We start from the raw sequence: 15874 nt of genomic DNA, 5'->3' as shown, positions 1-15874 counted from the left end.
TGTATGACTTACGGTGCCTCAAAGGAATGTGTCATAGTCCAGTTAGTATTTTTACCAATTCAGTGTGAATGACTTGTGGCAGCATTACTTTCTTCTCCTCAAGTCATCTCTAAATAGTAAAAACAGGTAAAGCAGCATTAGTGCAGTGCTCTCACTGAACTGTAGAGCTTAGTAGACTGTGAGAAATTCAAAGTTCAAATGTAACGTAATTCTGAGTTTTGGGAAATTATAATTGGGGAAGTACAGAATGCGATTCCCCAAGACCACAAGGTAGTGCAGTAGTGTCAGTAGAAGATCTGATCCCTCTTTCTCTTTAGGCTTATGCTCCAAACCAGTTCTCCTTTTTACTACACTGTGCTGTTTGACTAACATGAGACTTACACAGAATCCTTTGATCAAAATGCCATGAATGTTAAGCAAGTATTTTATGGGAAATGTAGACGCATACTTTTTAAAATTCAAATTCACTAACAGTGCAATATATGTCTTGAAAACGGGAGATTTTACATCTTCACATGTACTCTAGTATAGAAGGGACTAAAATATTTCTCAAGCTGATGTTTCAAGCTTCATGACTCTTCAAATGCTTTTTTTAAGTGTGCCATTGTACTGCCCCCTGTGGTGTCTGGGCTGGTTGGGTCTCTTCTGGACAGAACGGAAGGAAACAAAGGAAAGGGCAGGAATGCTAAATTTTTTTTTTTTTTTTTTTTTTTTTTTTTTTTTTTTTTTTTTTGGTGAGCACATTTAGCTGCTGCTGATGATCTGATTGAGCAGAGGGTATTTAATGCTCTAAGGGAACATAAAGGCAGGAAGAGCAATCTGAGAGAAGAAAAGAGAAAACTCTTGTAAGAGGAAGGCCTTCTGAGAAACAATGTTACTGAACTAAAATAGAGCAACTAGAGGAAGGAAGGCCATGTCCCATATATACAGAAAGGGAGGGGGATCTTCTCCATAGTAACAGGGAGAGCAGGGGAGGAGGAAAAGGACAACACAGACTGACAGACTGCAAAAGATGTCTCAACTATAGAAAATACAGAGTGGGGTTTACTCTTATCTGCTCACAGGATCTATGGGCTTTGTGTGATACAAAATCCCTTCCAAAATGTCCGTTTAAGCTAATGAAATGAGGATTCATTATTTATGGACAATTATAAAACTTATATTTTAGTATTTCTTCTTTATGTTCCAAATATCTTACTATTACAAGAGTTGAAGCTTGGTTGTTAAGATGAAGTTTCAGTTCTGTGACTTGCACCATGCCTATGTTACTGCTGTGTATTTGCATTATTACTATGTAGTTACATGATGTTTTGGCACTGGAACATGGCCACAATATTTCATACATGGAAGTGAGGTAAATGTGGTGGGTCTGCAAGTCACACCGGTGTCACAGAAGTAGTCACTTGCATGAAAGTCCCAGGTGTTCTGAAGGTTGGGTTTATTCTGAGTTTCCTGATGTGATTTTACTGATGCACTGAGAAACCCCTTTTGCTTTTTTCCCCTCACTTATTTCTTGTACTCTTTTTCCCTCGTTAACTTCAGCTGCAATTTTGTGAAGTATTGCGGGACCTGCTGTTGCACCTCTTGCCAGGCGAACCCCTGTTAGTAAAGACATCTGTCTTTCAACTTCAGAAACCTAGGACTGTACTAAACCAGATCTATCCCAATGGATTTGAAACATCCTTTCCTCCTTCTGTTAGCACTTTTCCTTAGTTTGCAGTGATTACTTCAATTAACAAGTAAAGAAGTAACCAGTCCAATTTTTGCTTCATAGGAGACTACAGCAGTTTTTGTTGTTTAAAATAAAGTACTTTACTTAACATCTACTTTCATGTAATGTGGTATGGATGATCTTTTTGTTTAAAACATTTGTAGTTCTTTTTGCAAAGACTGACAGTAGTGTCTGCTTTCAGGGTGGGATGATTAACTGGAATAGACTGTTTCCTCCTTTACGTCATAGACATAATGCAAATTATCAAGATCACCCATCTGAACAAGGCATACCTCCACCTACTGAGGTTTCTGAAGAGCAGGTAAACACTTTGTATTTTAAAATAGCATTTTAAATGGTTAGGAATTAATCTCTACTTTTTTTTTTGTCATCTGTTTACACAGTTTCTCTAATGATTTCTATAGCAGCAAAAATGAGAATATAAGGTAATGGTCGCAATACAGAGACAGCATATTGTCATTACAATCCAAACCAGAGTTACAGAGCTACTTGGGAGTTTTACTTTTATGTGTTACTGCTTGTATTTTGTATTTAAATATGTTGATGGTTTCAGTAGTGGAAACTATTCAAATCTGATAAAATAAATGTTTCAAAGAAGGAAGAATGATAAATAAATTTCATTATTTGTCATGTAGAAATCATCTTCGCTGAAGTCTCCAGCTTAAGTTTCCAATTCAGTCATTTTGGGTTTTTTTAATAAAAATGTTATGCCAGCTGTGGACTGTAAAACACACTTGGGCTAAAACTTGGATGTTTCCTTCAATAGTGTGGTCGACTAATTCCTTATACTGATACCACATAGAAGTTTATGTCCTTTCTATCAAGTATAGATTTAGACTTCTAGACTTTTTTTTTGATTGTTTTATTCTCAAAAGAGATGATTATTTACTCAGAAATTTAAGAATTTAATATTAGTCTATTCCTGCATTCAGGATTGATTGCATGCAGTCAAGTTCTCCAGCCTGTAGCCTACCTGCAGTTAGCTGTATTGGCCATTTTATAGTTTAAGGTCTCTGCTACCCTTGAACAAAATTAGGTTTCTTTCCTTTTCTTCTTTTTTATAAGGAGATAAGTCAACACTTGGTAGCAGCAATGTCATTTTTAGTTTAAACTGAGCTTCTCTCAAACAGAAGTCTTTTCTATGATCTGATTTCTAGCTTTGACTGGATGTTAGATTGTGTTCAAAATGTTCAAAATTTTTAACTGTACTTTTGACTGCAAACTTCCTGGGCTACATCTAGAAAGGGTGGGGGGAAACCCAACAACAAAAAAAACTCCCAAAAAATCAACAAAACCCCAACTAACAAACAAAAAGAAAATAATAATAAAAACTGCACATCAAAAAGCACATTCTGAGACAAAGCCCAGAAACCTGGTTTTGGCTGTCCTGAAAGCCTACTCAGTGCCAGTATGGGATGGACCAAAAGCTTTCCCTGCTGGGTTGGCTTTCTTCTTTAATTATTGGCAAATTCTGCTTATGGAGACTTCTATTTCTGGGCCAAAACTAATGAAATAGTTGCTAGTCTGGATTCTTACCCAAGGCTCAGATTTATGAAAGCAATATATACTTATATTTTCTGATGCATTAAGGATGTAGGGCTTACTTGATTGCTGTCATTTGCAAGGCTCTCTGGTTATCCTGCAAAGAACTCATTAAAGCACCTTTAGTTTTTCAAGACTGTACTAATAATGACACAAGTTGTCTTAAAATGGCAGAAATGCAAGGGTTTCATCCGTTCATCACATTAAATTTTGTGAGCATTTGCAATGCTTGTGGTACAAAAAATCTCTGCATTTCTTGTGGAGCTTTAGCACCTTTAGTTACTGTTGCCATTTATACACTGTTTCCTGGAGCTGGATTCTTTTCCTGTGGTTAAAATATGCTCAGATGAAAAGAGGCTTTTGTTATTACTATTCCCTGTGGTGCTTGATGAATATTTCTGCAAATAGTAATTTTGCAATTCCATCCACCATTTCTTAAAGTTAGAATTCATGGCAACTGGAATAAAAACTTTACTTCTGAAGTATGTTTCTGTGGTTAGCTTTTATTGCACTGCCTGCCCTTTTTCTCATAAAAAAACCCACAATCTTAGATGAAAAATAAGAGTTACAGGTTACAAAATTGAGTTTGGACTTAAGTTGTTGTTGCAGAAGTGTCAAAAGTAACAATTCATCTCTCTCCCTACAAGAAGGTGAAAAAACGTGCAGTGGATTGTAAGGTTGGTGTTCTGACATCCAAGGTAGCTGTTCTCAAATGTGTTGTGGTGGTGTATTTATATTAAGAAAAGGAGGACCTGTGCCTCTGGGCAAACTTGGCACTTGTATATTTCTCAGTAAGTCACCAAAGCTGAGATGACTAAAAATACTGAAAGTTCTGGAGGTGTCTTAGAGGAAAGAAAAGCTGCTTTTGGTGGCAACTTTCTTTTAAAAATACTTTCAGTGCTAGTGCTGCACATTGGTCTTGCACCCTGGGAAAATTCCTCTCAAGCTGTGTACAGCCTCTTCTGCGTTCCTGCTTCACTCTGCTGCTGCAGGCTCACTGCAGGCAGAGGAGGAGGAGTAGCAGTAGCTCTCTGACAGCTTCTGTAGCCCAGGACTTCCAGGTTCAGGAGTTGTGGTGTCTGGTCTTGCTTCCCTTTGAAGGAGGATGAGGAATGATTTATGCTGCCAGCAGCCACAGTTACTTTTACATGCCATTCTCTGCCCTCCCGCACCTTGTTTTTCCACTTCTGGAAGATTAATTATAAAAGTAAATGAGTTATATTGTGACTTTCAGTCATACCAAAGTGAGACTTATAGATTTTAAATGTATTTTAAATTTGTATTTAACCATAAATTAAATTTGCATAGTCTTTTTACACATCGTGCTTTTAATATCTGTTAACACAGAACACAAAGATTAGGTGTCAAGTACGTGATATTATAAAGAGGGCTGGTCAAGTGCTTATTGGTTTAACAAAATCACTATCTTAATGTGCCCTTTTCCATGTTTTTCTTCCATCAGGTGTCATTTATTTTTGCTTTGCAGAGGTTTTTGGCAAAAAAATTGCTTTTTTGAGTATATGTAGAAGCCCTCCAAGAATTTTACTAAACTAATTAAAGTATTGTACTGCCTCTATGTTAGGACTAACTTTCAAAAAAGCTCAACACCTGGAATGAATAGTTTTGAGAGTTTTTTTAATGCCCTCTGGAGAAGTAGATCTTCTGAAGGAGAAGAGCTGAATATTCATTCTGGGTAGGTTTTCTCATCTGCTCTGTAATTCTGTGTTTTAGTCAGTGTTGGTTTCTTGAGATCCTGTTCTTGTTGAGAGCAGCAAGCCCCCAGGCCAGACTGTAATTTTCATGTGTGGTACCAGACTTTGGATTTTACTCTTCTTTCAAAACTGGACCAGCCAGGAAAATGCAGGTGTGGCATTTTCTGCAATCAGCTTTGAACTAAGTGGCGGAAAGTGGTCATCTCTGTGGCAAGGTTTTGAAGCACACTGTCCCAAATAGGTCTTTGATCAGTGGAAGAGTGATTTCCGACATTATTGACTAATGTGCACGCAGTGTGAATAAAACTCTGGTTTTAAAGTGATGTTACTTCATTTCTTTTCCAGGTTGCACGACTTATGGAAATGGGGTTTTCCAGAGGAGATGCTCTAGAAGCTCTGAGGGCTTCAAATAATGACTTAAATGTAGCCACTAATTTTCTACTGCAGCATTGATGGTTTTGTGTGTGAAGGAACTTCACCCAATGGGTTTGTACATGCCTGGGAGAGGATCAAAGCCACCTGCTGGGCAAACTCACCAAGGTCAGCCAGCAAGAGCAAGAGAGACACGGCTCCACGTGATGGGTGACTCAGAGCGATGTTAAGAAATTATATGAACTGTTCCCAAGCCTTCGGATCACTTGGTGGTTTCTAGTCTGGTTATCCTCTTCAAATTAACTTTAGTTTCTACTTGTTACTGGATATCACCTAAATTTATTTTTAAATAAAATAGGTGGGTTTCTTCTTGTAAATCTTTGTTAGACATTATCAGACTTAATGACTAGGGAAAAAAAAGCTCCAGCAACTATAAGAGCTAGATTTACCTGTCAAGAAAAATCATATTTTCTTCATTTACAAGTCTAATTTCTCAAGCTTAAATGTTATTTTACAGTACTTGATTTTTTATTACAGTAATAAGAGGTTTGAAGATCACTTAATTTTCAACTCAATAAAGGGTTATGGGACTATTATGTCATTCTTTGCAAAGTTTTGTTAATGCCTGTAATATTTTATTTCTCAAATTTCTTTTTGAATAAAAGTTGTCATTCAGTACATCATAGACAGATAGGGTGAGAGAAAATTCATATGTGTATGGTGAGCTATGGCAAGAGACCTCTGTAAATTTGAATTTTTACAAACTGAGTGAATTGCTGTTGAAATACGGGTCATGAAGATACTCACTGGAAGCAATAAAGGTGAATCGAATGATGCAATAAGATCAGAAGTGGAATGATTGATGTGAATGACTTCCATGGCTAACTCAGACGTGACTTCTGTAACAATGGCTGTATGTAGTATCCTATGTGCTGCTTTCAGTTTTTTCAGCTGGCTACATACTGTCTTAAAAGAAAATTACAGAAAGCTAACCTTTCTACATAAAAGTCTAGTTTTCTAGTGTCAGAGATGAGGATGGCCCTGCATTTGCTGAATCCTCACTGTCTGGTCAACTTAGTGTTGACCACTGGAACATTCACATTAGGGGTGACCCAGGCTGGTGCAGGAGGCAACAGGACAGATGTGCCAAGTTTGTGGCATGCTGGGTTTGAAGCTTAGATTGATTCCTCAGTCAGCTTGCTTGGCTTGACTCTCAGAAGTGCTCAGTATTAGCAGCTTAGGAGTTGCAGGAGATGGGGTGCAGAGAGGGGAACATCTCTATAAAAGCAATCTGAAGGAATACAAGATTCCAAAGTGCAACTCCATGGAACCAGTCTACACAGGTATCTTATGCATTTCATGTGTGTTTCTGTCTGTACTTGTGTGTGTGCAGCGTGTGTATATGTGTCTGTTTATATACACACAGGCATATTTAATACATGCATACATTTAGAATAAGGTGTAGGTCGTAAGAAGTGTAACAGTGGCAATAACAGGTGTATAGGGGATGTTTTGGAAATCTAGATGAACACTCTGTACCACAGCACAGATCATTGCAGTCTCACTTGGTCTGGAAAGCATATCAGGAAATTGCCGGACAAGCTTTAGGGCGAGAGAGAGATAATTCTCTTTCCTTTTTAAATTGACTGATAAAACTGAAAAAAGTCCTTTGGGCATTCATGTCTTTATCTAGAAATTGCATCTAATTTATGCCGCTTTCAGCACATGACATAATTTTTAATTAAGTCAATATTCTGTATGTATTTCTTTGGTATTTTGCAGTGGGTTAAGTAAGGGGGTTTTGGAAAGACAATGTGTTCTCTTGGGCTTTGGTCAATCTCCTTCAGGGTTTGGCTTGTTTCTGTGATCATATTATTTAGGGAGGGTCTACTTTTTTAAAAAGGTTGAAAAGTTTTGTTTGTGTGAAGCTGAAGCTATGTGTGTGTAGACCACAGACACTTCTGTACCCAGGGAACTCTGGAAACCTGCTGTCTTGGAAAGCAAAGGATACATGTAAGAAAAAGAAGTCCTACCATAACGTGTATATGCAGACTACTTAAATGTTTTGAAACAAGTACAGGTTTTAATTTTGAAACATACTGATTCTTCCTTCACAAATATTTTATCCAAAAATAGCAATAAAGACTGGTAAATTAATTCAGAAATCAAATTTTGTCTGTAGGAAATAAAATACCTATCCCAGAGTAAATAAACGTGCCCTTTTCAGACATTGCCCTGCTGTAGGGACAAGCAGAAAGAGTATTTGTTTCTTGGAATTTTAAAACATGTTGAGCAGCATATGGGGTATGTAAGTGGATATTCTCCAAGACTAAATCCTTCCTCACTGTTGCCTGTACAGGGGGATTCAAATGTCATGATTGCCTGGAAAATCCCATTTTGCATTCTGCAAAACATGGTTAAACCTAAGGGGTAAAATGCAGGTCTTGGTGATGTCAATTGAAAATTCTACTTGATTATGAGAAAAGTTTGTGTTTAAAATGCTTCCAGGGTTGTGCTTTCCAATTAAAAAAAAAAAAAAGTGGTAAAAGAAGGGTCTGAGATGCTGTTGAAAATGGTTCCTGTTTCATGCAAGAACCATACGTTAGAGCTGGAAAACAACTCAGTTTCCATTTGATGGTGAAATTCTCATGAACTGTTTCTGGGAATGTGAGGAACATGTTCTTCACAGCCTACACTGGGTTTGTCTGATACGGTTTTGAATGTCTCATCACACAGTTTCTAATCTGTGTGTGACACAAGCCATGTTTTTTGGGCAGCATGAAAAAGACAGAATACTTTTTTACGTATTGGATTTCAAGTCCCTAGAAAATTGAGTCTAATTCTAGTAAAGCCAAGATGTGATATTTTGAAATAAAAGTAGTTGCTGCTGTTAAAATTTCCCTACTAGACAGGGAATATAATCTTGTGAGACAGCACTGGAGTAACTTATTGGGGGACTTTCCTAGACAGGTATGCGACACTTTGAAATACACCCACAGTGAGGTTGATACTTGTGTAAATCTAACTGATAAGCCACCAGGCTCAGGTTCTCAAGCCTTAACTTTTTGCCAAGACGGAGATTGATTGGTCTCAACACCTACCAAAAACATTTTCCTCCCTCAAAACAAGCATTAAAGGCTGCCTGTTACTGAGCGAGCACAGGGACTGTTGCAGCTGGTTCACGCACCAGCCTGTGCTGTCTAGCACTTACCAGTGCCTTTTGGAATATGTGGTGGAGAAAAGGTCTTGTTATTTTTGTCTGGAAGAGAAGAACAAGCCAGAAAAACTTACTGCAAGGCACTGGGCAAAGGACAAAGTTTCTTGCTCTCCTGTTTGTATGTATATGTATATATATGATTATATATATACATATATATGTGTGTATGCATGTGTATATATACAGAGAGTGAGTGAGAATATTTATGTATTGGTTCAATGAATTTAAGTGGAGCTAAGAGTTTGTTAAAAGAAAATTAAAAGTCTATATTCAAAGACCCCCCTCTCTCAAACGTGTGTATTTGGAGTATCTGTGCAATTGCAAAGGCACCAAGCTTTGGAAACACTCCAAACTACAATTCCCATGAGGAGAACTGCATCTGTTTGATAAATAAATGCATTATTTGAACTAATAGAGGGATTTGATACAAAAGTGCAATTAAATTCTTGTGTATTCTTCCACAAGAAAAACCTACGTGCGATTAGCTTTCTTTAACTGTGTGGCCACAGTAATCAGTATTTAATATAAATGAGCATGTTTTGAACAAATGAATTGTTTTACTCGGAGATTCACATGAACACACAAACACTGTATGTGTTTATATATATGCACACATACATACATACATATATATATATATATATATATATATATGTAAAATGTGTGTGCATTTACTTAAAAAATACTGGTTTAATTTTCAGTAGGATTACATTCCTCCTGTTTCCATATATAAAGGGATTCTTTCACCACAGAAAGTCCACTCTGAAACAAAGAGGGTGTGTGCTTCCAGCAGTGTTTGGTGCAAACATGAGGTGAGACACCAGCAGTGGGAGCAGAGGAATGTTGAACTGGACAAATGGGTGCGACTGTTGAGAATCTCAACACATTGGTAGTTCAGCTGTCATTATTTGTTTTCCAAAGGAGAGTTTCAAGAGGAAGGAGAAGTTAGTTTGACTCATTCCTTTATGTAGGGGGCTGTTTCTAAACCTGAATGGTTGCAGTGGGGAAAGCAGGAATATACATTAAAAGCGGGTGAAAAATTCCAGGATCATGGATGAAGTGAAAGCAGAATCTGACCTTTTGACTGAGGATAGGTAGGGACCATAAGTGTCACGTAAGATTAGCAAAGGAAAGGACTTGAGACTGATGAGGCAGGTGGAACTGAGCAAACCCAGAGAGTTTAAGAAAGAGGAGCAAAGTAGAACTGAGGACAGAAAGAGAAGACCTGCTGAGAGAAAGGGGACAGAGTGTTGCATTGCGCTTAATTCAGTTTTAAAAGAATTCACAGGATTTCATGTGGAAAATGAAAATATGCAAGGTTATGGCTAATCTCGTACTGAAAATCCACTCTTTTTTTTAGGGGTGTCTGATAGGGGAATCCTCACATTTTTTTGGTCAGTTTGCAGGAGGTGGTACATGTGGCAAGTGAGAAAGCAGTGTAATCCCAGCAGTTGGGCAGTGCAGCAAACCCTGGAGCCACTCATATGTGAGAATGCAGATGCTTCTGGCTTCCAAAGCAGTTAGCCCTGCCAACCTGACTTCTCCTGGCACCTCTCCATCCCAGCTGTGGAGAGACCTCCTTCAGAAAGGACACAGCTCCTTGCAGATTCTGCAGCTTTTCCCACAGCAGGTGATTTACAATTCCCTGTTCCATGAGAGCACACCACCTGTGTAAGGGAATTGGATTGAGAGCTTGTGCTTGCCCCTCACTGCTTCTGGGCATTTGCTTGCGGTGGTGGGGCAGAGGCACGGGTGCACCTCTGAGGAGAAAACAGTTGCCTGCATCTTCTGGCCTGGTCAATCACACTGGAGCTTGTTACTTGGCCATGAGAAGCTTTTATTTTTAGTAGACATGTGCGTTATTATATCACAATATTTTACCGGCTTACAAAGATGGCTTACAAATATTATGTATGATATGCAATAGTTTCAGTTCAGGACAATTTGAAGCACAGACTTAAGAGGTGTGTAAGTTGGGAACCACTGCTAAGGGAAAAAAGCTGTTCTGTTTGGGCTCTCTCCAGCCCCCCTGCCAAGGGCAGGGACACCTTTCACTAGACCAGGTTGCTCAAAGCTCCATGAAACCCAACCCTGGAACACTTCCAGGGATGGGTCATCCACACTTCTCTCGGCAACCTGTTCCAGTGTCTCACCGCTGTAAAGAACTTTGTCTTTATATCTCATCTAAACCTGCCCTCTTTCAGTTTGAAGACATTCCCCCTTGTCCTGTCACTACAGGCTCTTGTCAAAACAGGCCCTTGTCAAAAGTCCCTCTCCAGCTGCCTTGGAGGCTTTAGGTACCTAGATTTTCAGTGCTCTAAGGTGTCCCTGGATCCTTCTCCAGGCTGAGCAATCCCAAGGCTCTCATCCTGTCTTCAAAGAAGAGGTGCTCCACAACCTGGATTATCTTGGTGGCCGTCTTCTGGACTTGCTCCAACAGGTCTATGTTGTTCCTGTGCTGGAGACCCCAGATGCAGTGTTCCAGGTGGGATTGCACCGAAGTTGAATACAGGGACAAAATCATCTCCCTTGAACTGCTGGTCACACTGCTTTTGACGCAGTCCAGGATATTCTTCTGATGCAGACAGTATATACTATATCCTATATCTGTGCATGTATTACCTATTGTTGTGTGTCCACAAAGTGTATTCTCTGCCCTCAGATAAAAGTGCAATCTTCTCTTAGAAGACAGTACAGCATCAATAGGCTGCAGAAAAGCTAGAATTACCTGCATACTGTGCAGTTACAGCTCTGCACGGAACGCCTTCGATCCCAGTGTGCTGTCGTGTGCTTCCCATACACGCCACCACCACCCGCCTTGCGAAAGGCGCCACATTCCTACGCGGCAGCAGACGCGTGGGGGAAGCACAGCCTCATCTGTCACCGTCTTCTTAGATTCGTGGGCGTATTTTTAACACCGAGCAAAGGTTCCGACTCCCTCTTTTGGCGGGAACCGGCGCTGCCCCTCTCGCCCGGAGGCACCATCGGGGCGGGCACTGCGCCCTAGGGGCTCCCTCCGCCACGGGTACCCCCAGCCGGGGGCTTCGGGGGTCTGCGCCCGGGGAGCCGGGGGCAAGGCAGGAGCAGCGGCCAGGCGGAGCCGGTCGAGAGGTATTTAAAAGACAGGCAGGTGCTGCACTTGTGGACATGGTTTAACGGTGGCCTTGGCAGTGCTGGGTTAATGGCTGGTCCCAATTATCTCAGAGGTCTTTTCCGACCTAAATGATTCTGTGCTTCTGCGTTTTTGTGATTCCAAGGGATCGCTGGTGGGTTGAAGCATGGCAGCGGACGGTAGCTGCTGGGCTAGCAGGGTACAGCAAGAATCATGCGAGGATCTTGGACTGAACAAGTGAATGGCAAAGTGTAGGAAAATGTTACTGTGCCTCTAGACAAAATGCTGTGTATGCTTTCTCTTCAGTTTTAGAGAAATGCTCCTTTTCAAGCAGACAGGGATCACCTGCAGGTGGGCAAGCTAATCTGGACAAGAGAGGGTTCATTAGAGTTCTCCTTTGCCCAGATTCCTCTTGACCACTCTGCCCAAGTCCCTCCCTTCTCCATCTTGTGGATATTCCCTCAGCTCCAGCTAATTGCCTGCTGTCCCCAGGCTGGTACTTTCAGAAGCAAAGTAGCCGAGGCTGGTATCCATCCAGAGGAGGAAGGCCAGATCCCTCCTGCATTTTGCAGCACTGCACCCAACTCCAAAGGCTCCTACTGGTGGCAAGAGGTGGAGGTACCTTTCTTAATAAAGTACTTCTGAGAAAAACAGAGTCCAATAAGGAGCAAATGGTTATGTTTATACTTCACCTTTTCCTGAGAAGGCTTGGTCATAGATTGGCTTTTTCTCAGCTGTGGGCTGCAGCTTGGCAAAATGTCTCAATGTCTTGATCTAGAGTAGGAGTTGGCCATTGCTGCAGACCCCTGCTCTGGTGTTCACATGGAAACCAATAGCTACGAACCACTGGCAGCCCCCAACACAGTCCTGTGGAATTTGAGTTACAAAGATGGCAGAGCTCTTCATAGCATGAGTAGGTGATGTTAGGGGCAACAGCCACCACCTGTGGATGGGGAGGTTCAGACATGACAGTGGGAAAAATGTTTTTATCCAGAGGGCAATGCAGAGTGGGAACTGTCACCTCAGCAAGGGGACCCACCTTGCCTGGAGTTTCTAAGCCTTGTCTGCATGAAGCCATGTCCAGCCTGACGTTGTGCCAGCCACAGTCCTGCTTTGGGAGGGCTGTTGGATGAAGTGATGCAGAGATTCCCTTCCAGCCATCACTTCCCAGACATATTAATAGGGCAATGTAACTGTAAAGCAACTACCAACCTAGCCAGACTCCTTCAAGGGTGTTCAGACCACTGATATCCTCCCAGCTCTTTCTTGTCCACTGTAATATGCTTTTCAGGACAAAGGCCCTCTGCAGGTCAGCACTGAGGTTGAACCTGCTTTGAAGAGGGCTCAGCCTCCAGAAAGGACCTACTGGAGTTTGTTTCCCACCTGAGTTATTTGAGACATCCCTCTTAGTCAGCCTTCTGCATGCCTTTAGCCTTCAGACCCATACCATAAGTAAAACCATCACTGTCCAAAAGCTCGTTCATGTGCATTTAAAACAATAAAGGGCTGTATGTGACTATTACTAACTTTCTAGGCATAAAAAAGGTTATAACCTTAAAGAATTATTTGTATTAACCAAAAGTGTCTGTTCATGAAACCTTTTCAGGTATACTTTTCAGTAAAATAAGCAGTTTTTTTTCCTTTTAATGTCTCAGTGTGTATCTGTCCCTTCCAACTTCAAACAAAAGACTAGATATGCCAGGAACTGTGAAATCCCATGTGTGGGTTTTTTATCATAGTCTAGTGATTTCAGCAAAGAACTGAGGAGGCTCCTGCTCCTCGGCTCCTGCCAACTTTCTCCTCATCTGAGAGGCACAAACCTCAGCAGGAACCTGATGTCCTAGGGCTCCTTCTCTTGCTCTAGCAATAATCACAAGCAACCTCCCTTAGCAGGGCTCTCAGACTCCTCAGTGCACCAGCTTCAAGGTCGGTCAAGGTCACAAAAGGCCACCCTCAGTTCTTGTCCCTATTTCTCTACTCCCTTCAAATTAAGGAGTAATGGGAAGGCTTGCCCCATGAGTACATCCAGAGGAGGTTTGCAGCCTTAGAGCTGGGCTGGGATCCAGGCCATCCCTATGATCCCCTTCTTAGCAGTGGGTCCCAGGGCAACTGCAGTGTGGTCAAGTGTGAGGAAGGGCCCCCTGGGGAAAAAGCAGTCACCCAAATGGTGAATGTAGGCAGCAGCACATCCAGGAGCTCTACAGATTCACATCCTGACACCTCTTCCTTAGAAGAGGACTTTTCCAGCATCTCCTACACACCCCACACTTACTGCTTGCCCCATGCAGAGCCCTGGTGCAGGAGCGGGATGCTGGGCAGGCAGACAACAGAGCTGCTGTTTGTTGGTGTGGAGAAGGAGCTATAGGCCATCTTCTGCATGCAAATAACATCCCAGCCTTTTCCTGGAGTCCTGAGTCCATCTCCTCCATGCTGTCTGCCCTGAAGCATGCAGGGATGCTGCTGTAGTGCTCCAGGGGCAGTGCAGGGGAAGGGGACAGAGGGACATCCATGGGGTTACCAGCACACCTCAGCCCCACAGGGGGTGCAGACAGGCATGGGAGAGAGGTGCAGTGCAGTGCTGGGAAACCTCCAGCTGGGTTTGCCAGACAGAGCAGCTGCACGAGCTGCCTCCTCTGGGGCTGGGATGAAAAGGTGCCTCTCCGTGCTCCAGGCTGGCAGGTGCAGCAGCGCTGAGCACAGAGCCAGGCATGCTGAGCCAGGCAGGGCTTTGTCCCTGACGGGTTGGCTTTGAGAGAGCCCCTGGCTCCAGGCAGGGAAGTGATAGAGCCTGTTGAAGGTGCTGGTCCTGCAGCTCGACTCCGCCTCCCGCCATCAGGGATGGTCCATAAGTCACCGGCCAGGGCAAAAGGGAGGGGCTAGTGCTGCTAGACGGAGCTGGAGCCGGGCGGCTGGCTGTTGCTGTTGCTCTCCGAGGGGGTCTTGGCAGTGGAGGAGGTGGCCAGGGAGCCGCTGTTCCTGAAGAGGCGGAGCAGCCTCCGCTTGTAGCCCCGGAAGGCGAAGAAGTAGATGATGGGATCGATGCAGCAGTTGAGGTTCATGAACGCCACAGTGATTTGCAGGGACATCTTGAAGGCTTGCTGCTCACGGCAGGATGGCTGGTAGAGGATTTTCCTGACCATGAATTGGACAATGTTGAGGTGGTAGGGACTGAAGCAGAGCAGGACAGCCAGCAGAACCACCAGGATGACAGTGAAGGCCCTGTGGTGGTGCCCATTCTTCACTGTCAGCGGGTTCTCCTTGGCTGTCTGGCAGAGCTTGAGGTTGATCCTCACATAGCACACCAAGATGATGCCCACAGGCAGGAAGAAGCCAAGCATGCAGGCCACCAGGAGCAGGTAGGGCAGATTGGGAATCTCCTCAAAGTTGAAGTACTCCATGCATGTCAGCTTGTCTCCCATCCTTCGCGTCATGGGCCGCAGGAGCAGCGGAGCCGTCTGCAGGAACACCAAGGACCAGATGAGGACACAGATGCCCCTGGCACGGCTCATCTTCCGAATCCTGCCGGGGTGCCTGGTGCGCACCACGGCAATGTAGCGGTCCACGCTCACGCAGGTCATGAAGTAGATGCTCACATAGGTGTTCATGTAGAAAATAAAAGCTGTGATCCGGCAGAACCAGTCCCCAAAGGGCCAGTCAGACTCCAGGATGTAGTAGGCAATCCTGCCTGGCAGTGCCAGGGTGAAGAGGGCATCAGAGAGGGCCAGGTTCACCAGGTAGAGGTTGGTGGAGTTGAGTTTCTTCTTCCTACGCTGGAAGGTGATATAGAGGGCCAGGACATTCCCACAGGCACCAAACACCAGCAGGATGATGTAGAAAAGGGAGAAGGTGACTTTGGTTGAGAAGTGGTGGTTGTGCACGTTGCAGCTGCTCTGGTTGCTGGAGGTGAGGTTGGTGGACAGGAACACGTCTTCCACAAGAGCCATTTCCACGGTGCCTCACGAGCTCTTGCTCTCTCCCTTGGAATAAGAATAGACATGAAACTTGCAGCTTATTGATAACAGGAGTGGCACCCTTAGAGCTGGCCCTCATCACAAAGCAAAAGCACTGTCCCCTACTCCAGCCAGCCTCCCCCCCCCCCCCACCCCCCAGCAGCACACAGCTCGAGTCATTTGGAAAAACGCTTCTCTTGTGATTTTGGTGAGAGCATCTCAACAGTGGCTGTGACT

At 43.0% G+C, this 15874-nt stretch overlaps 2 protein-coding genes across 3 annotated transcripts in view; one reads left to right on the top strand and one right to left on the bottom strand.

The window, feature by feature from the left end:
* UBAC2 (UBA domain containing 2) overlaps window positions 1-6202 on the top strand; it is an 87232-nt gene extending 81030 nt beyond the window's left edge. For both annotated transcript variants that reach the window (XM_053970265.1, XM_053970264.1), the window contains exons 8-9: window positions 1914-2033; window positions 5332-6202. In XM_053970265.1, coding sequence (XP_053826240.1) covers window positions 1914-2033; window positions 5332-5439 — 228 coding nt within the window. In that variant the 3' untranslated portion in view covers window positions 5440-6202. The remainder of the gene's footprint in view (window positions 1-1913; window positions 2034-5331) is intronic.
* An 8370-nt stretch (window positions 6203-14572) lies between these two features.
* Window positions 14573-15631, bottom strand: LOC128804169 (G-protein coupled receptor 183-like). The gene has a single exon (XM_053971724.1). It carries the CDS (start codon window positions 15629-15631, stop codon window positions 14573-14575), a length of 1059 nt encoding a protein of 352 aa, XP_053827699.1.
* Between the last annotated feature and the right edge of the window lie 243 nt (window positions 15632-15874).

Source organism: Vidua macroura, chromosome 2 (genome assembly GCF_024509145.1).
Source record: "Vidua macroura isolate BioBank_ID:100142 chromosome 2, ASM2450914v1, whole genome shotgun sequence".
Classification (NCBI taxonomy): domain Eukaryota; kingdom Metazoa; phylum Chordata; class Aves; order Passeriformes; family Viduidae; genus Vidua; species Vidua macroura.
The sequence above is the reverse complement of the archived record's forward strand: the minus strand, read 5'-3'. Positions and strand labels throughout refer to the sequence as shown.

What these genes read in the sequence shown, in the direction of transcription:
- LOC128804169 (XM_053971724.1), bottom strand. Translation starts at nt 15,631, where the DNA reads ATGGCTCTTGTGGAAGACGTGTTCCTGTCCACCAACCTCACCTCCAGC.